This window comes from Bombina bombina, chromosome 3 (genome assembly GCF_027579735.1).
Source record: "Bombina bombina isolate aBomBom1 chromosome 3, aBomBom1.pri, whole genome shotgun sequence".
NCBI lineage: Eukaryota > Metazoa > Chordata > Amphibia > Anura > Bombinatoridae > Bombina > Bombina bombina.
This window is the reverse complement of record NC_069501.1, coordinates 1,114,577,853-1,114,596,447: the sequence shown is the minus strand read 5'-3', so window position 1 is coordinate 1,114,596,447 and position 18,595 is coordinate 1,114,577,853. Positions and strand designations below refer to the sequence as shown.

General features: G+C 38.4%; 1 protein-coding gene across 1 annotated transcript in view; it reads left to right on the top strand.

The window, feature by feature from the left end:
- The first annotated feature begins 253 nt into the window (after positions 1-253).
- Positions 254-18,595, top strand: part of TEX26 (testis expressed 26) — a 48,781-nt gene continuing 30,439 nt past the window's right edge. The window contains exon 1 of the mRNA XM_053705040.1: positions 254-435. Within this exon, the coding sequence (XP_053561015.1) occupies positions 264-435 (172 nt within the window). The 5' untranslated portion in view covers positions 254-263. The remainder of the gene's footprint in view (positions 436-18,595) is intronic.

Here is an 18,595-nt window from a genome sequence, read left to right as displayed (position 1 = left end):
ATAAATTCCAATCCCCCCATCCAGTTTGTGTGCCAATATTTTTTTTAACCATCATCTTGTTTTTTTTAAATTTTTTATCACTTCATCTCTTTTGCAATGCCTGTCCCTCCAAAAAAATTAACCCCTCACTCATTTTTAACATACTCTCATTATTTGGTAATTGAACATCTAGATTTACTTACAACCAAGTTCTATGTTCCTCAGGTGTTATGTAGTAATTATTTTGTTGACAGCTGAATGGTGATATCCTGAAGCCTCAGTTCATGGAGCAACTGAGCTATTTAAAAGAAAGAAGTAAGTCTCCAGTAGAGATGGATCGATGTGATCACCTGACCACTTGCCTTCTGCTGTCCTGTAAACTAGAAAGCAGTAACACCCATCCCAAACCCATAGCTAGAACACCACAGAGACCCAAGACCGCTATGGCAGCTCTAGGTAAGATAAGCATTGATAAAGGAACCTTTTATAACTTTTATTCTCATAAACTAAATCACACCATTTAGTAAGGGGTTGTGAAACTCTTTCAGGATGTAATAAAAAATGTTTGCTTATGAGTAGCAAAAAACCTTTTATAATATACTTTCATTATTTCTTTGATTTAACTTTGAGAATTGTGGGGTCTTAACAAGGTGAATCTTACGATAAATCTGTGTCTAATTGGCCTCAGCATAGTTGGTGATAAGATAATGCAAAATATATATATATATTTTGCTACAAAATGACTGTATCTAGCCTTGTCTACTCAAGTCTGGATTTACTCCTCAAATTAGGTGTCAAATGTTCAGAAATTTGTTCAAATGAGGCCTGTGGGATAAATTATTACATAAAAGGCTTTAAAGGGATATGAAACACAATTTGTTTTTCTTCAATGATTCAGATAGATCATGTAATTTTTAAGCAACTTTCTAATTTACTCCTATTAAGTTTTCTTTGTTCTCTTGGTATCTTTATTTGAAAAAAGCAGGAATGTAAGCTTAGTAGTGGGCCCATTTTTGGTTTAGCACCTGGGTAGCTCTTCACTAACCTGACTTTCAGAGAAGAACTTGCCCAAAATACCTGAGTATTTTTTAGCATTTTTGCGATCACTCCAATTAGGTTAGAGTTAGGTTTACCTGTCAAAACTATATATATATATATATATATATATATATATATATATATATATATATATATATATATATATATATATATATATATATATATATATATATATATATATATATATACACACACACACACAGTGGGGCAAAAAAGTATTTAGTCAGCCACCAATATTGCAAGTTCTCCCACTTAAGAAGATGAGAGGCCTGTAATTTTCATCATAGGTATACCTCAACTATGAGAGACAAAATGTGGAAACAAATCCAGACAATCACATTGTCTGATTTGGAAATAATTTATTTGCATATTATGGTGGAAAATAAGTATTTGGTCACTTACAAACAAGCAAGATTTCTGGCTCTCACAGACCTGTATCTTCTTCTTTAAGAGGCTCCTCTGTCCTCCACTCATTACCTGTATTAATGGCACCTGTTTGAACTTGTTATCAGTATAAAAGACACCTGTCCATAACCTCAAACAGTCACACTCCAAACTCCACTATGGTGAAGACCAAAGAGCTGTAGAAGGACACCAGAAACAAAATTGTAGACCTGCACCAGGCTGGGAAGACTGAATCTGCAATAGACAAGCAGCTTGGTGTGAAGAAATCAACTGTGGGAGCAATAATTAGAAAATGGAAGACATACAAGACCACTGATAATCTCCCTTGATCTGGGGCTCCACGCAAGATCTCACCCGTGGGATCAAAATGATCACAAGAACGGTGAGCAAACATCCCAGAACCACACAGGGAGACCTAGTGAATGACCTGCAGAAAGCTGGGACCAACGTAACAAAGGCTACCATCAGTAACACACTACGCCACCAGGGACTCAGATTCTGCAGTTCCAGACGTGTCCCCCTGCTTAAACCATTACATGTCCGAGCCCGTCTGAAGTATGTTAGAGAGCATTTGGATGATCCAGAAGCGGATTGGGAGAATGTCATATGGTCAGATGAAAACAAAGTAGAACTGTTTGGTAGAAACACAACTCGTCGTGTTTGGAGGAGAGAGAATGCTGAGTTGCAACCAAAGAACACCATACCTACTGTGAAGCATGGGGGTGGCAACATCATGCTTTAGGGCTGTTCCTCTGCAAAGGGAACAGGACGACTGATCCGTGAAATACATGAAAGAATGAATGGGGCCATGTATCGGGAGATTTTGAGTGCAAACTTCCTACCATTAGCAAGGGCATTGAAGATGAAACGTGGCTGGGTCTTTCAGCATGACAATGATCACAAAAACACCGCCCGGGCAATGAAGGAGTGGCTTCGTAAGAAGCATTTCAAGGTTCTGGAGTGGCCTAGCCAGTCTCCAGATCTCAACCACATAGAAAACCTTTGGAGGGAGTTGAAAGTCTGTGTTGCCCAGCGACAGCCCCAAAATATAACTGCTCTAGAGGAGATCTGCATGCAGGAATGGGCCAACATACCAGCAACAGTGTGTGACAACCTTTTGAAGACTTACAGAAAACGTTTGACCTCTGTCATTGCCAACAAAGGATATATAACAAAGTATTGAGATGAACTTTTGATATTGACCAAATACTTATTTTCCACCATAATTTGCAAATAAATTCTTTCCAAATCGGACAATGTGATTGTATGTCTGGATTTGTTTCCACATTATGGCAGAACTTGCACAATTGGTGGCTGACTAAATACTTTTTTGCCCCACTGAATATAATGTAGAGAAAATAAGTCATTGTGTAAACCATTTACAAATCTAGACAAGTCAGAAGACTTGCTTTTACCCCAGAAACTCTCTGATTACACTGTCTCCAATGCAGCAAAGGATTCTGGGTGATATATGCAAATGAGGTTCATAATGACTCACTTTTTTACTTCTAGCCTGCTTTTTAAGGCAGACTTCCCTTTACGCCATAGCATCGCCGCATTACACAGCTTCTAAGCTTTGCTGCATTGGAAACAGTGTAATCAGAGAGTTTCTGGTGTAAAAGCAAGTCTTCTGACTTGTCTAGATTTGTAAATGGTTTACACAATGACTTATTTTCTCTACATTTTGGATTTAGTGGAGGATTTTAAACTCACTTTCGCCTCCCCATATTTTAAATTGCTCTTGTATTTCCCCCAGAAAACAACTTTATCAATTAACCTACTCCCAGCTGTTGAGTGGCAATAACCACGAAGCAGCTGTCCTGGGATTGGTCTGAATCACTGTACTACCCCTAGCTAAGCTTAGAAGCGGTGTAATGCGGCAATGCTATGGCGTAAAGGGAAGTCTGCCTTAAAAAGCAGGCTAGAAGTAAAAAAGTTTGTTGTGAACCTAATTTGCATATATCACCCAGAATCCTTTGCTGCATTGGAAACCGTGTAATCAGAGAGTTTCTGGGGTAAAAGCAAGTCTTCTAACTTGTCTAGATTTGTAAATGGTTTACACAATGAGTTATTTTCTCTACATTTTGGATTTAGTGGAGGATTTGCAATCATGGCACAAATGATTGTAAAAGCTTCTCTGGGATCCCCTTTGTTCAAAAATAGCAGACACACATGGCTTTGCCATTGCTTTTTGGTAATTAGAAGGCCACTAATTGCAGCTGTGCACCACACTTCTATAATTCCCGACAGAGAAGGGGTTAATCAGGTAGCTTGTAAGGTTAATTTTAGCTTTAGTGTAGAGCTTACCAACCCTCTGATCCCTCCCTCACCCCCCCGTGGTCACCACCATTTAAGCTACTGACAGACATTCCGACAGTATGCAGTTCAGGTTTTTTTTTTTTTTTTGTTTGTTTTGTTTTTCTGCAGTGTAGCAATCCCCCAAATAGCTTGCTGCAACATTCACCCTCTCACTGCAGCCTTTTTTAGTACTGGCAGCTGTCTTCCGGTACCCATAAATGCTTTTTCTCTGTAGTTTAGTGGTCCACCCACCTCCCCACTTTCCGGAGATAGTTATATATAGGACCCCCCCACATTTGTAACTGTAGTAGCTCCCCATCCCTCCATCTTCCATTATTTTTATTCTGCAGTGTAGGTCCCATCGCACTTCTTTCCCCCTCCACTGCTGGACGGCCACCCTCCAGTTTGCCTCCCACACAACCTACCAGCACCATCAACAATCTTTACAGATGGTGACACACATCATGTCACCGTCTGTAATGATCAGGCACCTGACTTCATATAGAACCTGGAGCTTCAATCGGGCTTCACTCCATATGAAGACAGATAACATACGCTCAGGAACTCCAGCTCTTGGCTGTAACTTTACAGCCAAAACTGCTAGAGCTTCTTGCAGCTCGGACATGTGTGTGTAATTTACACATATAACTAATATGTCTTTATGTAAAATGAATTTATTAGTGAAACTTCTCTTGTTCTGGTGAGTGAATTGTAAGGAGACCATCCGTCATGAATTTGGGAAGCCTGTTACTAATTTTTCAAAGGACTATTCTCAATCCCGCATTTTGCTTCTGTGTCCTGAATTTGTCCCCCACAGCACTGTGCCTGTAAGCTGTGGTATGTACTGCACGGGCTTCTAAAGGGAAGAGTAGGTGGGTGGAGCAGCCTAATGACGCTGTATGCACCATTAGGGACGGAGTAACACAGAGTGGGAAAAGCTGGGAATAGAGCTGTTGGCACCACTGGATACTGAGCACCATGGGCCCTGACTTGGAGGAGCTGAGTGACAAGAAACGGTTGGTACAGGGCCCAGGTGACCTGGCAACATTGTAGTCTAGAGAGCTGTTCTCCTCCCTGCTACCCTGCAGCCTGGCACAGTCTATCCTGTGCCCTCTCTGCCAGTAAATCGCCTGTACTGGGGTTTTGCTGTACCAGAGTCAGGATGGCAATTGCTGTTGTTCTATTGTGGTTTTCTTTTTTTTTTTTTTTTTTTTTTTTTTTTGTTTACCTGCCCTGAACTTTGTTTATTGTAATTGATATTCCAGTCTCTCTCTACTCTCTTGTATGTATCTCTCCACTCATTCAGTAACATTATAGAGTTGTAGGGGGCACTGTTTTTGTTTTAATAGATTTTTTTTTTTCTTTTTGGCTACTGGAGTCCGGAGATCACTGGCTGCACCCGCGTCTCTTTGTGGGAAAGACATATTACATCGATCTCTGAATACGATCGATAGGGACTGTTAGCTATCATTTATCCACCTTTATGGTGTATTTATGATTTCTTGAAGATAAGTGACTTTTTTGCCTGCGGTTTTAACTATTTAGAGATATTTATTTATAGTTGACTTTTTAAAAAAAAATATTTTATTTTAGTTATATACAGGTATTTTATTTTGTGATTTGTTTTATTCTGTCTGTTTTGCGCTTTGCAGTTGTTTAATTAAGGAAGAAGACGGGTTCATCAAGTATTAATAGGATAGATAAAGTTAAAAGGGGATAAGAAGGATTATTATGGTTTGAGTAGCAAGGTTATTATTAGTAAATAAATAGTTCAAAAATATTTTTTCTAGAAGAAACACATGTGGCGCCACGTAGCGTATCCTGTGGAAGGATGACACCCCAACACCTAACTGTTCTTTATTTGGGTACTCACATATTGGAAGTCACCAAATGAATTGTCTTTGCCTATACCCACAGGAGCCAATTTTCAGCAAATATTTTAATTTTTTTTTAAATCTATATATTCAGAAAAGAAAAATACAAAAATGTTAAAGCCAATAAAATAGTTATTTACACTTGTTCACTACGCATTTCTCAGCCTATGCGAGTATACAGTATGGCTGTTTCATCAGTTGATCCTTTAGAGATTACTAATTTTATTTGACTAAAGTATTTAGTTTTTTTGTTAAACCTCTCCAACACTAAATTCAGGTTCTATATTTTCTCAAGCTAAAGGTTATTCAGTTTCAGATGGCACAAACATATAATAATAGTAATTACAACATACTGTTTGAAGCCTAATGGGAGTATAAGGTGTAATTACATACTACTTACAATTACAGTTTTTAAAAGTACATAAAACCCAAAAATGTTTCTTTCATAATTCAAATAGATCATGTAATTTTAAACAACTTTCCAATTTACTCCTATTATCTAGTTTGTTTTGTTCTCTTGACATCCTTAGTTGAAATCGCTACCTAGGTAGACTCAGAAGGTGCTTATTGGTTGCTGCACATATGCCATGTCATTGGCCTTCAGTTAGCGCACAGTAATGCATTGATGATCCTTCAAAAAAGGATACAAAGAGAATGAAGCAAATTAGATAATAGAAGAAAGTTGTTTAAAATTTTGTTCTCTGTCTGAATCAGGAAATAAAATGTTTGGGTTTTATGTTTAACACATTTTGTGCATTTCCCTGAACACACAAACATAGTTTTGCGTTATGAGTAAAAAAGCAGCGTTAAGGCTCATAACGCTGCCTTTTTACTACCGCTGCTATTACGAGTCTTGTAGGTACAGCTGTCCCGCCACTTTTTTGGCCGTACCGCAAATTAACTTACGCAATTTCCGTAAAGTCTTTTTTCAATGGGACTTCCATTGCGCCGGTATTACAAGCTTTTTTTTTTAGGCCAAAAGGTGAGCAGTACAGCCTATTCCGCAAGATTCGTAACGCATTCTAAAGTCAGTAGTTATGAGTTTTACACTACAAAGCTGTAGCATAAAACTCATATCTAAAGTGCTAAAAAGTACACTAACACCCATAAACTACCTATTAACCCCTAAACCGAGGCCCTCCCGCATTGCAAACACTAAAATAAAATTATTAACCCCTAATCTGCCACTCTGGACATCGCCGCCACTATAATAAACATATTAACCCCTAAACCGCTGCACTCCTGCATCGCAAACACTAGTTAACTATTATTAACCCCAAACCTGCCGCCCCTAACATCGCCGCCACCTACCTACATTTATTAACCCCTAATCTGCCGTCCCCAACGTTGCCGCAACTATATTAAATTTATTAACCCCTAAACCTAAGTCTAACCCTAACACCCCCTAACTTAAATATAATTAAAATAAATCTAAATAAAAATTCCTATCATTAACTAAATAATTCTTATTTAAAACTAAATATTTACCTTTAAAATAAACCCTAAGCTAGCAACAATATAACTAATAGTTGCATTGTATCTCGCTTAAGGTTTATTTTTATTTTACAGGCAAGTTTTTATTAATTAATTTATTTTAACTAGGTAGAATAGTTACTAAATAGTTATTAACTATTTACTAACTACCTAGCTAAATAAATACAAATTTACCTTTAAAATAAAACCTATTCTGTCTTACACTAACACCTAACCTTACACTACAATTAAATAAATGACCTAAATTAAATACAAATACCTAAATTACAAAAACCCCCCACTAAATTACACAAAATAAAAAAACAAATTACAAGATATTTAAACTAATTACACCTAATCTAATAAATCAAAATAAAAAAAAGCCCCCCCAAAATAAAAAAAAAACAACCTAGCCTAAACTACCAATAGCCCTTAAAAGGGCCTTTTGCGGGGCATTGCCCCAAAGAAATCAGCTCTTTTACCTTAAAAAAATAATAAAAACAACCCGCCAAATAAAACCCTAACTAAAAAAACCTAAGCTCCCCATTGCCCTGAAAAGGGCATTTGGATGGGCATTGCCCTTAAAAGGGCATTTAGCTCTATTGCGGCCCAAACCCTAACCTAAAAAAAAAAAAAACCCACCCAGTAAACCCTTAAGAAAATCTAACACTAACCCCCTGAAGATCCACTTACAGTTTTGAAGTAAGTCAACGAAGCCGGGAGTAGTCCGCAACGAAGCAGCAAGAAGTCTTCATCCAAGCCAGGAGAAGTGGTCCTCCAGACGGGTAGAAATCTTCATCCAGGCGGCATCTTCTGTCTTCATCCATCCGGCGCGGAGCGGGTCCATCTTCAAGACATCCGGCGTGGAGCATCCTCTTATTCCGACGACTACCCGACGAATGAAGATTCCTTTATGTGACGTCATCCAAGATGGCGCACCTTAGATTCCGATTGGCTGATAGAATTAGCCAATAGGATTGAGCTTGCATTCTATTTGCTGAATGAAACAGCCAATAGAATGCAAGCTCAATCCTATTGGCTGATTGAATCAGCCAATAGGATTTTTTCAACCTTAATTCCGATTGGATGATAGAATTCTATCAGCCAATCGGAATCTAAGGGACGCCATCTTGGATGACGTCACTTAAAGGAACCTTCATTCGTCGGAAGAAGAGGATGCTCCACGCCGGATGTCTTGAAGATGGACCCACTCCGCGCCGGATGGATGAAGAAAGAAGATGCCATTTGGATGAAGACTTCTGCCCGTCTGGAGGACCACTTCTCCCGGCTTGGATGAAGACTTCTCCCGGCTTCGTTGAGGACTTCTTGCAGCTTCGTTGAGGACTTCTCCCGTGTTCGTTGAGGATGGATGTTGGCTCTTCAAAACTGTAAGTGGATCTTCAGGGGGTTAGTGTTAGGTTTTTTTAAGGGTTTATTGGGTGGGTTTTATTTTTAGGTTAGGGTTTGGGCTGCAATAGAGCTAAATGCCCTTTTAAGGGCAATGCCCATCCAAATGCCCTTTTCAGGGCAATGGGGAACTTAGGTTTTTTTAGTTAGGATTTTATTTGGGGGGTTGGTTGTGTGGGTGGTGGGTTTTACTGTTGGGGGGGTTGGTTGTATTATTATTTTTTTTTTAAGGTAAAAGAGCTGATTTCTTTGGGGCAATGCCCCGCAAAAGGCCCTTTTATGGTCTATTGGTAGTTTAGTTTAGGCTAGGTTTTTTTTTTATTTTGATAGGGCTATTAGATTAGGTGTAATTAGTTTAAATATCTTGTAATTTGTTTTTTTATTTTGTGTAATTTAGTGTTTGTGTTTTTTTTGTAATTTAGGTATTTGTATTTAATTTAGGTAATTGTATTTAATTTAGGTAATTTAATTGTACTGTAAGGTTAGGTGTTAGTGTTACTCAGGTTAGGTTTTATTTTACAGGTAAATTTTGTATTTATTTTAGCTAGGTAGTTAGTAAATCGTTAATAACTATTTAGTAACTATAGACTAATTCTATTTAGTAACTATTCTACCTAGTTAAAATAAATACAAACTTGCCTGTAAAATAAAAATAAACCCTAAACTTGATACAATGTAACTATTAGTTATATTGTAGCTAGCTTAGGGTTTATTTTACAGGTAAGTATTTAGTTTTAAATAGGAATTATTTAGTTATTAATAGTAGGTTTTATTTAGATTTATTTTAATTATATTTAAGTTAGGGGGTGTTAGGGTTAGACTTAGGTTTAGGGGTTAATATGTTTATTATAGTGGCGGCAAATTAGGGGTTAATAAGTGTAGGTAGGTTGCGGCGAAATTGGGGGCGAGTATAATGTAGGTGTCGGGGCCGGCAGATTAGGGGTTAATAAGTGTAAGATTAGGGGTGTTTAGACTCGGGGTTCATGTTAGGGTGTTAGGTGTAAACATAAATTTTGTTTCCCCATAGGAATCAATGGGGCTGCGTTACAGAGCTTTACGCTGCTTTTTTGCAGGTGTTAGACTTTTGTTCAGCCGGCTCTCCCCATTGATGTCTATGGGGAAATTGTGCACGAGCACGTACAACCAGCTCACCGCTGACTTAAGCAGCGCTGGTATTGGAGTGCGGTATGGAGCTCAATTTTGCTCTACGCTCACTTCTTGCCTTTTAACGTCGGGTTTATAAAAACCTGTAATACCAGCGCTGTAGGTAAGTGAGCGGTGACAATAACGTGTTAATAATAAAGTTAGCACCGCACCCCTCATAACGCAAAACTCGTAATCTAGCCGTTAGATCAGAGCTTTCTAAACTTCTCATGTTCGTGACACACTTTTTAAACCTACATAATTTCGCGACACAGTAATTCAGTTGTACCAGCAAACAGGAGGTTAAACTAACTTGTTTTAAGAGATACGGACACATACATAGATTATATAATAACAAAATGTTTTTAAAAGTAACAGTATGTATGTGCAAGAATTAAAAAAAAGTTTAATAACACCAATAACTACTTACTATTTTAATGGGTTGTATAAAGTTGATGGGATGAACACAGTTTCTGAATATTTGGTGGAATATTAGATACAAACACTCACATTTCATCATCAAGCATTTTTAAGCTTCCACTTCCTATGCATATATCAAGAGCAGGAGCAGCAATGCATTACTGGGAGCTAGCTGCAAAAATCCAACACTTTCACTTCTGACTTTAGCTCAGCAACACTTTCACTTCTGACTTCCGCCCTCAGAGCTCTGCGAGTTGCACTGACTACTGCCCATGCTGCAAACAAACTGCTATCCCACTCACTGACTACACATGCAGTCACGAGCCGATTGAGGAGACTACACATGTAGTCAGGAGCCAATGTGCTGCCGAAGCCTCCTAAGGGAATAGTTTCATATCCCACTGAGCTGCGTCATTAGGTTAAGATGATCTGTGAACCACTAGGTATCAATCACGAGTCAACCATGTGATATGCGTAGCAAGCAGGCGGAAAGTCGGAAACCAAACAAAATGTTTTAAAAAAAATTGTGCTGAAGAGGGGAAACACCTACACACTGCTACAGACACACTCATGTGTCACGACACACAGTTTGGAAAGCACTGCGATAGATAATAGTGTACCCCATGTCATATACAACTGACCTGAGAAACATAGAAACATAGATATTGACGGCAGATAAGAGCCATAGGCCCAGCAAGTCTGCCCGACCTTACCTAACAGTATAAACTTATCTAGTTCGTAGGATAGCCCTATGCTTGTCCCATGCATTTTTAAAGTCTCCCACAGTGTTTGTTGCTACTACCTCTTGAGGAAGTTTATTCCATAAATCAATCACTCTTTCTGTAAAGAAGTGCTTCCTCAAATTACTCCTGAATCTACTACCCTTTAGCTTGAGCTCATGACCCCTTGTTCTTGAATTTTCCATTTTATGTAAAATACCCACAGCCTCAGTTTTACTAAACCCTTTAATGTACTTGAAAGTTGCTATCATATCACCTCTTTCCCTTCTCTCCTCTAAGCTATACATATTTAGGTCATTGAGCCTATCCTGGTAAGTTTTATTTTTTAGACCATGTACCATTTTGGTAGCCCTCCTTTGCACAGATTCAAGTTTGTTAATATCCTTCTGAAGATATGGCCTCCAGAACTGCACACAATACTTAAGATGAGGCCTAACTAATGATCTATAAAGTGGCATAAGAACCTTACTATTTCTGCTGCAAATACCTCTACCAATACATCCAAGCATTCTGCTAGCCTTACTTGCTGCATTACTACATTGTTTACTAAGTTTTAAATCATCTGAAATAATAATTCCCAAGTCCTGTTCCTCGTCTGTAACAGTCAGTAAAGTGTCATTGAGTCTGTAATTAACATTTGGATTTTCTTCCCTAAATGCATTATTTTACACTTTGCTGTGTTAAACTTTAGATCCCAGTCGTTTGTCCAATCCTCCAATTGTTGTATATCACTTCTCATTTTGTCTACCCCCCCTGAAACATCCACTCTGTTGCAAATTTTTGTATCATCTGCAAAGAGACATACTTTCCCCTGTAGCCCTTTGCTGATATTGCAGATAAATATGTTAAACAAAACAGGCCCCAGAACTGACCCCTGAGGAACACCACTAGTAACAGCCCCCTCTGCTGAATGAACTCCATTTACTAAGACACTTTGTTTTCTGTCCTTAAGCCAGCATTCCACCCAGTTCACAATTTTTGAATCTAGACCAAGGAGATATAGTTTGTGAATAAGTTTATTGTGTGGGACGGTGTCAAATGCTTTGCTGAAATCTAGATATGCTACATCAACTGCTCCTCCCTTGTCTAATACTTTTGTTACATAATCAAAGAAGTCAATTAGATTAGTCTGACATGATCTCCCTGAAGTAAAACCATGCTGATTTTGGTCCTCTAAATTGTTTGTCTTTATGTAAGTCATAATTCTTTCTTTTAAGAGGCTTTCCATTAATTTCCCTACTACTGAAGTTAAACTAACTGGCCTGTAGTTGCCAGATTCTTCTCTACTGCCCTTTTTATGAAGAGATATTACATTTGCTATTCTCCAATCATCTGGGACAGCTCCTGTTAATAGTGACTGATTAAACAGATCAGTTAATGGGACAGTTAGCACTGATCGAAGTTCTTTTAAAACCCTTGGATGAATATTATCAGGACCCACTGCCTTTGTAACATTTATTTTTGATAATGCTAACAAAACCTCATCCTCTGTAAAAAGATTACTGTTAAGCTTGTTTCTATTTTGCGTAGCATCCCTTAATGTAGACATTGTATCTTCACAATCTTTAGTGAAAACAGAACAGAAGTAATCATTGAGACAGTCTGCAATCTGCTTATCTCCTTCTATTATTCTACCATCAACTGATTTCAATTTTACTATTCCTACCTTATTTTTTCTTCTTTCACTGATATATCTAAAGAATGTTTTGTCCCCATGTTTTACTGACTGTGCTATCTTCTCTTCTGCATGAGCTTTAACCTTCCTAATTAACTGCTTAGTCTTTTTTTGTTGGAGTCTCCATATTTTCATATCATCATCTGCTTGTGTGTGTCTGTAATTTTTATAAGCTATCTTTTTTGTCTTTACAGCATGTGCTACTTCTTGGAAAACCAAATTGGTTTCCGCTTTCTTTTACTTTTACAGACATGTCTAATACAGTGTGCGGTTGCATCTAAAATGGCACCTTTCACAAATTCCCACTGTTCTTGAACCCCTGTAATAAGAGTTTTCCCCTTTAAATAGTTTTTTAGGTATTCTCCCATTAATGAAAAATCTGCCGTCCTAAAGTCTAAAACTTTTGTTTTAGTCTGGGTGGACAGTTCCTGAACATGAATACTAAACCAAACAGATTGATGATCACTGGATCCTAAGTTCTCACCTACAGACACATCTGAAACTGTATCACTGTTTGTAAGTATTAGATCTAATATAGCTTCCTTATGAGTTGGTTCCTTGACTAATTGTTCAAGTGATTCCCCTAGCAGAGATTCAAGAATATACCTGCTTCTAGCCGACTTTGGAAATTGGAGATAAAAATGTTTTTAGAATAGGGGTTGTATATAGGCCTCCATTGCAGGATGAAAAACTGGACAATCTGTTATTAGATGAAATAACCAAAATGACCATGAAGGGTAAGGTTATAGTACTGTGGGAAAACTTTTTAACAGAGATGTAAAACTACTTGTTAGATGAATTTTGCCTATTTTGCTATTGGACGCCACATAGTGCTGTTCCCTAAGGAGATAGGACCTGCGGTATCTGTAGAAGGATGAAAGTGTAAACTAATTCACAAATTCATCCAGTAGTGCCTGTACCATTATCAAGATTTAGCTGCTCTGACACCTCCAAAATCCCTATTAGCATCTAAAGAATAGTATACAGTTGTACATGAGATCATTTTGTTACCCAAAACGTGTTGCCTTTTCCCCCCATTCAACACAGCATTGTGCTCGTTAGGGAGATTACCACCAGAGGAGGAACAGCAAGAAATGACGGGACAAATTCATCCAGTAACATTATCAAGGCCAAGCCGCACTGACACAGAGTACCCTGGTGTCAAGTGTTACATCACAAAGCCCACTTCCTGTTATATATGAGATATGGTACTTTTGGGAAGTGAGTCTGATAAAGGAAGGAACTATCCCTCTCTGCTAGGCCAAATGTGAGGTATATTGCAAAGTCTGAAAGAAAAAAAAATACTTGGTGTTTGTACTATTTTGCAGCTTTCAATGTGTTCTCTAACGTGACAGGGGACACAGAGTGGTAAATGTGAGACATTGCTTGTATGTGATGTTGCAGACTCAGGCCAGACACCAGTAACAGGATGCCCTGGTGAATGGCCTTAAAGGGACAGTCTACACTAGAATATTGTGTTAAAACATAGATAATCCCTTAATTACCCATTCCCTAGTTTTGCATAACCAAAACAGTTATATTAATACACGTTTTACCTCTGTGATTACCTTGTATCTAAGCTTCTGCAAATTGCCCCTTATTTCAGTTCTTTTGACAGACTTGCATTTAAGTCAATCAGTGCTGGCTCCTAGGAACTTCACGTGCATGAGCACAGTGTTATCTATATGAAACACCCTCTAGTGGTAAAAACTGTATAATGCCCTGAGATGAGGGGCCTTGAAGGGCTTAGAAATTTAGCATATGAACCTCCTAGGTTTAGCTTTTAACTAAGAATACTAAGAGAACAAAGCAAAATTGGTGATAGATGTAAATTTGAACATTGTTTAAAGTTACATGCCCTATCTAAATAATTGCAGTTTGTTTTGGATTAGACTGTCCCTTTAAAATGAAAAAATCCAAATGACACAAGAGAAGAACAAGATCTTCAGTTTTACAGGATTATTTTATTATTATTATTATTATCGGTTATTTGTAGAGCGCCAACAGATTCCGCAGCGCTAACAGATTCCGCAGTGCCAGGATCTCAGCAAGGTCACAAAATCATTGTATTAGTGTTGTGAAGCTTAAAGGGATATGAAACACAAAAATGTTCTTTTGTGATTCATACATTATACAATTTAAAAAAAGTTTCCAGTTTACTTCTATCATCAAATTTGCTTTGTTACCATAATATTCTGTGTTGAAGAGATACCTAAGTAGATATCTAAAGTACTACATGGCAGGAAATAGTGCTGCCATCTAGTGCTCTTGTAAATGGATAACATTCTAGCAAAACTGCTGCCAAATAGTGCTCCGGAACTGGGCCATCTACTAAGAATATGTCCCTGCTTTTCAACAAAAGATACCAAGAGAAAGAAAACAAATTTGATAATAGAAGTAAATTAGAAAGTTGCAGACATTGCAAAACATACATTTTAGGTCACATGGTTTTTGTAGCAGAAGTCCTATATTGATCATGGGCAATAAACTAACTAGAGCTATTTCATGGTGTCTCCTAGCAACGCTTCATAAGAAACTTTCTACCTTTAGCCTTCCTGTTGAGGCCTCCTCTTCCTTGAGTGGCTGGGACAGGAAGTAAAGGACACTTCAGAAATGAAGTTAAAAAAATGATTTAAATGAGGTAAAATCCTTTAAAAATGATGAATAATAAAAATTGCAATGATTTCTATTAAGTATAAACCACTGCTTAGTGCTTTTTTGTTACTACAATGAAATTCAGCATTAAATTTTCAGGCAAATTAAATTGAACAGCATTATATACTTTGTATTTATAATGCTGTTCAATTCAATTTGCCTGAAAATTTAATGCTCAATTTTCCAGCTTGGGCAAACTGAATTTCAAATGAGAGACGACAAAATGTGAGGTGAGCTGGGATCACCGGGGATTTAGAATGCTGGCAAGAAATGAGTTAATGGTCAACTAAGAAGAAAGCAGCCTAGACAGTATTTTTCTGTTCCCAGTAGATTAAGGAATCAGAACAAGGAGGCAAAAGAAAGAGGTTCAACTCGGGAGACTTTTTACTATCTTAGAGGAGGTATTCTCATTTCTTGGGTAATTGGTGGTCCAGAACAAAGGAACCTTTAGCCCAAAATGCTGCTGAAGAGGAGGACAATTGCATTCAGCTACTGCTGCAAGGAGCTTCTTCTGATATGTCAGGATTCTGCCCTTATCTCCTCTAAAGTGCTAATAAAAAATCTCTCAGGGACATGTCCAGGCAGCTGTCATGACTGGCAGCATTTTCTACTTCGGCAAGCAATGAAACCAATATACCACTGAATATCAACCTTTTCCCTTGTCATCTAAATTTGCAAAGTAAAGATATATTATCTCACAACTCCAAGCAACGATCACTACTAATCTTTTCTGTATGTTTCATGTTGAAAACTGGGATGTCGGTGGCCATGCTTGAGAAGGCCTCAACACCCAGCCACAAGTAACAGGGTAATCGGAGAGCTAACATTGTTCTGACTTCATCTGCATGGCGCTTACAGATTCACTACAAATATATTAGTTACTAGCCATGGAGGAGAACTACCATACTGTATAAGCACTCTTGCAGGACTTTGAAAATAAATTTTGTGAGAAGATGGATAGCTTGATTCAGTTGGTTCAGTGTGGGAGCATACAGACAGTTGGACCTTTGTCAGCATGTGGGATCAGTGATACGACCGCAAGTTTGAGTAACAACAAGTGGCCTAAAACTTACCTGCCACCTTCCTCTCTAACGCGGGAGTTATATTCTGAAACTGCTCAGGAGGGTAATGTGAGAGTTGCACCTAGGTGGATGCCGAATACCAGCCTATCTCCTGTAACCTCACTAATGTACATCGATGACCACAAAGGTGCCCCTCTTCTAGTTTTCAGACTGGGGGATGCGGCCGACCCCCAGGAATGGGACACGGAACATATGTGTTGAAACAGAGGATCGTGCAGTAAATGTCAAGCAACTTGCTGATACGCATGCATATAGGGACACTGAAACATCAGACACCTCAGCTTTCCAGAGTGTCCTGAGATCCGCGTCATATGCTACTAGTAGCCTTTCTGAAGAACTCCAACAAAGGGAATATCAGATCCTTCCTATGGAGCTAACGAAGCAGCTTCCAGGCACACATAGAGGGTTGTTATCATCGCTAAGCGGCATTCTCAGAGGCAAACCCACTTAAATCATCAGAAGGCTTGACAAAACTAAGTTCACTATTGCAGGATACAGCAATGATAGGAAGGGTATCAGATAGATATTGGATATGTTCCCTTGCTTACCCCTCAGACTTACTCATGTATCTTGAGAGTTGGTAAACTTTTCTGCCCTAATAACTTTTTACCTGCCAACGGTGACAACTATGAAGGCTCCCTGCCAGATGACCTACTGTTAGTACTGTAATGTCATTAGTGTAGTTAATCTGCAAAGATGCTATTGCTAAAGTACACATACTTTGTGTTTTCTTTCTTTTTTCTTTTTTTCATATTTTGTTTTCCTGTAACAGAATTTGTTAATCCACTTATAGTCCATGCAAGGACACTACTTTGAGAATGTTTATTGGATTAATTGCTCTGCCCTACATACAAAAGTCAGTACTGACACGTGACGGTCTTCTCATTAACTGACTCAGACTTCCCTGTGCACTTCATCTCGACTTGTTTAGCCCCCAAAAATGGAGTTAGGTGTCTATAGTGATATTGTAAGCTGTTTCCTACATGGTTTCTGGTTACTTATATTTTAAAGATGTCTGTTAGTACCATATAATTGCTCTACAGTTAAATTTGATTGTATCTGCAAAAAAAATCTCTCAATGTTGTTTTTTATTTTATTTTTAAATCTCAATAAAATTCTAAAAGTAAAGTGCACCAAGCAGTGCTCTTAAAATTTATTATGTAACATATATTATCTTGAAGCAACCATTTTTTTTAATGTTTTCCATAAAATTGAAAAGGAAGACGCCAACCATGGAAATCTTAAAAACAGAAGCAAAATGGTTAACCCCTCAGCGTCAGCCAACGTCGGTTGTCTTGTGTTAGAGCCCTTTAACGACAGCCGATGTAGCCTGTATGTCGGCTCCTTTGCACGTTTAGGAGTAATATTGTAGGGAGGATGAAGAAATAGCACCGCTGTCTCTACTCTGTTGACGAGAGCTGTGTTGCTAGTGCCATTTAATCCCCTTGGTACAGTTGACGAACTGTTGTTAAGGGTTTAAATGAAGTGCACTGCATTACAGCCATGCATTTCTGCAGTAATAAAATCCCACTGTTTTATCAATTATTGTGGTTTAATTCTTGCGTAGGAGTTGCAGTAATTTGCTCAGAACCAGCTTGGACGTGTGTCTGTTGCCCGGCATTGACCAGGTGGTTAATGGGACATTCTTAGAAAAAAAAAAATGGTCTAATTCATTAGAATTGTTTCTATTTTAAGACTAGGCTAGGGTGACAAAGTTTAAGTAGTGACATTTTTTTTCCATTAGGGAAAGCTGCTATACCTTTTGAAGATGTTATATATTTTTTTTACATTGTAATTTCCTGTCCCTGCAAGCAAGTGGGAATTGCAACTGGTCCACCTTACTTTGGTTAACGCCAGCAAGACTAATGGACTTTATTCTCAGTTTCCTAGCAACCTGTATGCATGGGTGCGTGCCAGATATTTCAGAAATAATTAGGAAGAGGGCTTTCTCCCCTTCCCTGTGCGCAGTTACCAAAGTAAGTTGTGGGAACCCACACTACTATTTGAAAGAAGGGCTCCTGCCCTCATTGATCCTTCCCTTAGCATGCTGTGTCTTCTCTACTCTCACCATTGATACTATGCTCCACTTTCATATTGAAAGAGAACCTCTGGTGAGCACTGAGGAACCGAGGGACACTAAGCTTGAGATGAGAAGGAAGGATAACTAGTAAGTAATTAAAGGGACATGAAACCCAAAATTTGCTTCATTCTCTTGGCAGTCTTTGTTGAAGAGATATCTAGATATGCAGCGTGCACATGTCTAGAGCACAACATGACAGGAAATAGTGCTGCCATCTAGTGCTTTGCTAGAGTATAACATTGTTGCAAACCAGCTGCCATATAGTGCTGCAGACCCTTGCACGCTACTGATCTTACCTTCCTGCT